Source organism: Eurytemora carolleeae, unplaced genomic scaffold, assembly GCF_000591075.1.
Source record: "Eurytemora carolleeae unplaced genomic scaffold, Eaff_2.0 scaffold1006, whole genome shotgun sequence".
Lineage (NCBI taxonomy): Eukaryota > Metazoa > Arthropoda > Copepoda > Calanoida > Temoridae > Eurytemora > Eurytemora carolleeae.
Genome location: NW_019396893.1, coordinates 125,574 through 130,821, shown reverse-complemented (window position 1 = coordinate 130,821; position 5,248 = coordinate 125,574). Strand labels below are relative to the sequence as shown.

The window sequence follows — 5,248 nt, the reverse complement described above, 5'->3', positions numbered from 1 at the left end:
AGATAATATGGATATTATATCCATCAATGAAAAAGACGAATAATTTAGATAATTATTTCTCAGGACTTTAAAATTTAAAATGAAAGGCCGAAGGATCACTTTTATCACGTTGACTGACCATCCTTAAAAATTTAATATACACCCCTAAATTTAATTTACTTTAAACAGACCAGAACATTTTGATTGATGTTTAAAAGAGATGACCAGCAATAAGACAAAAAAAAAACATCTACCAGAAGATACGCAAAAGACCAAATCTACTAGAAAGACACAAAAAAATGTACCAGAATGACCCAAAAAATGTACCAGAGGGACAAAAAAAACCAGATCTACGAGACAGGCTTAAAAAGACCAGATCAACAGAAAGACAAAAAAACAAATCTACCAGAAAGACGCAAAAAAATCTTCCAGAAAAAAGCAAAAAAATCTACCAGAAAGACATAAAAGTCATGATCAACTGGTCACACACAAAAAAAGAAGATATCTACCAGAAACCAAAAAGACCAGAAGTGCATAATGACAGACCAGACTATTATAAATCAGAGGAACCACAATTACCGTTTCTCCTGTTGTTCCTTGAATGTCTGGTTTTTGAAAGCTAGATCTTGGAACTGTTTCTGCTCCTGTTTCTGAAGCAGCTTGAGCTCTCTCAACTCCTGTTTCCGGAAATACTGCTCGTCATAGAACGTTTCCGATTCCTCGTCCCTTAACAACAAAATTTTATAAAAAGTTAAATAACAATCCAATCCCTTCCAATCCAATCCAATCCAATCCAATCCAATCCAATCCAATCCAATCCCGATCTAATCCCGATCCAATCCCGATCCAATCCCGATCCAATCCCGATCCGATCCAATCCAACCCAATCCAATCAAATCAATCAAATCAAACTTTAATCCACAAAATCAATGCTCCCTTGATTATCACAGCTAAAACAATGCCTTATAGCTATCAGCTGTTGGACATTTTTGTTGTTGTTTGTTTTTGATTGTAAAAAATTTAAATCTCAGTTGATATCCATTATTTCGGAAACTTATTTTGCATGCCAAATAAGACACAACAAACAATTGACAACACGGAAGCAATGAAAAAAATAAACTCTCCCTGTACACGAAAGCAATAGACAGTGCTTTAGATCCATTTTATTTTAATGCAAATCCGGATCTTATAAACACCCTTTTAAAAAAATGGATCCGGATCCAGGTCATGAATATTTTCTTAAAATTTACTGATTTTTGTGTTGTTAGAGCAAAAAATAAATTTTTAGCAGGTTTTAGCTGGCATTTTGGCTTTTGAATCCGCATATTTCAGCGGATCTAACGGATGTTGCGGATCCAAAGCACTGCTTATAATGTGAGCACTGACCTGTAAATAATTTTACTGGTTGTTGTGGTGACTGTAACGCCGTCAATTTCAAACTTTCTAGTTCTCTTCCTCGTTTTCTTCTTCAAGTTCATCTTCTGGATATCTTCCTTCGTCATTGGACGTTTTCTCTCAACGGCCGCCCCAACCTCGTAGTTCTCCTCAATCTCCTACATCATAAATATCGTTGTTTAAGAAATTAAAGGATCTGTACGTTTGATTTTAAATGACCCTCCGTACAAAGTTGGTCATTTCCGATTCACAACAGTACCCTTGAAACCTTTAACTGATCAAAAATGTGGAAGATATTGTCGTTTTTCTTGGTTTAAATGTGTTATTTTTTGATAATTCCAATGTGTTTTTCTGCAGTACAAATGCGCTAGTCCCTTTTGTAGAGAAACCATGATAGAAAATAATATGTTTTTACAATTATAATCATGCATATATAATTTTTACTCGATTAGAGAAAGCTTTTTAAGGGCACCATTGAAAATACATATTTACATATTTACATGAAGGATCATTTATTATTACATTTACAGTCCCTTTATAAACTTAAAAGTTCTCAAACTCAGACAAGTATAGGGAAATGAGGTTGCTTTTTAAAGTAGACTTTGTACTCCTTTATTTTTATAATAAATTACCAGAACAACGTGAACACCCGGAGGGTGGGGGGACTTCGGGGGAGGGGTCTATAAGTAAAAACTTGTAAAACTTGTTGACCATTTTCAACTACTTTTTTTTTCAAAAATTTTATACATTTTTTCAAAAGCCAGTTAATTTTCCCAATGGTTTAATTCTAAAAATTTTGTTTATTCTGCGCGAAAAACGTTCTTTCTAGAATATTTGGGGAAAATCGCAAATTTTAAATTATGAAAAAAATCGTGACAAAAATAGATGATAAATCGATTAAAGGAACTGTAAGCGTAATTGCAAGTGACCATAGATGCAAATATTAAACGAGTTTAAACGTTACACCAACATTAATTTGATAATAAATATTAACGATAAAGTTCTTTTTCTAACTTAAAAAATGTTTATATCTGAGAATTTCCAGAGTTTTTTTCTAAAAAGCAAGTCATTTTTTGCAGATAAACCACAAATAAGAACCGATAGTTTTAATTAACAAATCATGCATCGTAAAATCAGTTTTGAAAGTAGCGTTGTAAATTGGGCAAATTGCCATCTTTGCATTGAGGGTCACTTGAAATTACGCTTACAGTGCCTTTAAATGGTTACTATCATGTTTAGTTCTATAGTATCATGCTCTTGAGATTTCATGCAGATGATATATAAATTAATCAAAAACCAATATAGACAGAATAACGTCACGGAGTCACGGATAATGAAGAAAATATATTATATTTATCTCCCCCCTCCCCTCTCCCCTCACATTTGAATGTGTTTACGCGGCGCACATTTTTTTATGGTTTTATTTCGCCTAATTATGAAAAGTGAATGATTTTAAGGGGAAATTAATAAATTTTGGGTAAAAATTATCAAAAAGAATAAAGAATATGCGCCCCTGGATCTATGCAAATTTTAAAAGAGCCCTAATTGTGACCTAATCATGCAACAAGTCTAAATTTTTGTTTGAATTATAATCACCACAAGCACAACACATCCTTAAAATATTCTGATGTACATTCAAGACAGGTCAGAGATCAAGCCAATTATTTACGCAAAAATACGCCGTGCATATTTTCCCGTCAATTTTTATACGCTAGAAGGTGCAGCAACATTTCCGACATTTCAGGGTTGAAATAAAACAATAAAATCATTCTTAAAGGGACTGTAAGCGTAATTTCAAGTGACCATTCATACAAAGATGGCAATGGTCACTGCTCAGTTGTATGAAGTACATATCAATGTTTTTGTTTCTTTATTTTAGGGCTCCTTGTCTAACACAGAAAAAAAGAAGGGAGGGTTAGAAAAAACTAAACTGTTAAATAATTCTCAGCTACTAACTATCTATACACTTAATACAAAATTGTATGAAAAGTTCAGGTTTAAAGAAAGAATGCATTTATGTCAGGAAAATCAGGAAAGGGGGGCGCACTTAATGCATAGAGTATACGTACTATACAGGCTATCCCAATAAACTTGGGAATTGAATGACGACTTCTATATCGGGATTATTTTGAAAACATAATTTTGTAGTGTCACAGTTAAAATATTTAATACCGAAAAGTACTAGTCTTTGGATTTCCAATGTGGTTTTACCATTTTTTGGAAAGCTCGTTAGACTTTCAATCGTTTTTGATGCACTTTATGTTAGTTTTCAATTTTTAGAAATCAAAGACGATATTCAAATCGTCTCTCAAATTCCATGTTTACTGGGACACCCTGTATGATATTTTTAAGAGGGGAGGAAAAGCAAATAATAAATAAGGGAAAAAATTAGTGCTTTCCTCTTGTTGTGCTCAAACATTCATTTGCTTGTCCCTAACCCATTTTCCCCAAATTCAGGGATACAATTCCCTTCACATAGTTAAGCATAGAGGGGTGGGGGGATTATAATATTGAATATTTACCGGGGCATCCTTCTCCTTCCGAAGATTTCTCCTGAGGACAACATCATCTTCATCTCCGTTTAAGGAGGCTGGGGTGAGGACGGAGGGCGGAGGTATTCCAGAGCTAGGGGTCATCACAGACGCTTCCGAGGTCGATCTTCCAGTTTTACGATGTGCTTCCTGCAACAAATTATTTTATTAAAAAAAATACCAGGGCTGTCAGCTTAAGTTGTTTTGCAAGTAAAAAATTAACGAGATAAATATATTTTTAATCCCTCCTTTTTTCTCAGAACAAATACGCGTAAAAATGTTAAAGAACAGAATCTCTCGATTAAATCGAACCTGAGGTCTAGAAACTGGAGTAGATTGTGAAGGTTTGGAGCTGGAGCTAGAATTAATCAAATCCGGAACCGGCCGTGCCGGCCGTTTCTCTTCTCTCGAACCTTTTCTGCTTTCGTCCGACACTTCGTCCCTTGATCCTCGACGGGATACCTTTCTTTCGTCAGTTTCGTCCCGAGATATATTTCTCGACTTAGAGCGGGAATCCTCTATCGGTCGATTCGACGAGGGTTTCCGGTCATCCCTGGTTTTCTCATGGGCTTCCTTCCTTGTTGGAGCAGGTTTAGGTTTCTTCTCCTCTCTATCCGCGCTCTTCCGTTCGAACCTCTCTCTACCCTCTCGAACCTCACGCGCAATTCTTCTCTCGCGGTCCAGTGAGCCCTCGCTGCCGCGTCGCTTCTCTGGCCGACGAATTACAGGAATAATCGGCTCTTCAGGCATCTCTTCCTCATCCTTAGAAATAAGATTATTAAACTAAATATCAAATAAATTCCTAAAAGATAGCGTATGTAAAAGTTCATATTTTAAAAATCTTGCATCAAAAAAAATTTAATTGGTCCGAAAATTGGAAAACCAAAAAATATGCGAGTTGTTAATTTAATTTTTCTAAAAGACTAGCTGGAATATCAGCAACAAAAAGGTAGAATTATTACCAGAAAAATGGTCGCAAAGAGCCATTTAAACATAAAAATTGACTGGACTAACCTCCGTAGAAATATGTCCAGCCAATCCACTGTCTTCTGATTCCACTTTGGATTCAGATTTAGGAGAGAGAATTTCAGGAGATCGGACATCTTTAGTCTGGATGTCTGTAGTCTGGATGTTGAGGGATAGATCTGTACTTGATGCGTCCACAGTAGTTCCGTCCAACTTGAAGCTGATTGCAGATACACGACCTTCTCCCTAGATTAAATTAGATTAAAGGGGGTGCTGATGATATTTTACGTGACCCGCAGGGGTGTATATTTGCTCAAACAATCATTCCACCAGACCCCTCTTCTAAAAATCATTGCACCCCCATATTTACATGAAGG

General features: G+C 35.6%; 1 protein-coding gene across 2 annotated transcripts in view; it reads right to left on the bottom strand.

Annotated features, from left to right (window-relative positions):
* Positions 1-537: 537 nt before the first annotated feature.
* LOC111709848 (STE20-like serine/threonine-protein kinase) overlaps positions 538-5,248 on the bottom strand; it is a 33,246-nt gene continuing 28,535 nt past the window's right edge. For both annotated transcript variants that reach the window (XM_023483767.1, XM_023483768.1), the window contains 5 exons: positions 4,920-5,117; positions 4,218-4,667; positions 3,897-4,055; positions 1,366-1,532; positions 538-705 (listed from right to left, as the gene is read on the bottom strand). In XM_023483767.1, coding sequence (XP_023339535.1) covers positions 555-705; positions 1,366-1,532; positions 3,897-4,055; positions 4,218-4,667; positions 4,920-5,117 — 1,125 coding nt within the window. In that variant the 3' untranslated portion in view covers positions 538-554. The remainder of the gene's footprint in view (positions 706-1,365; positions 1,533-3,896; positions 4,056-4,217; positions 4,668-4,919; positions 5,118-5,248) is intronic.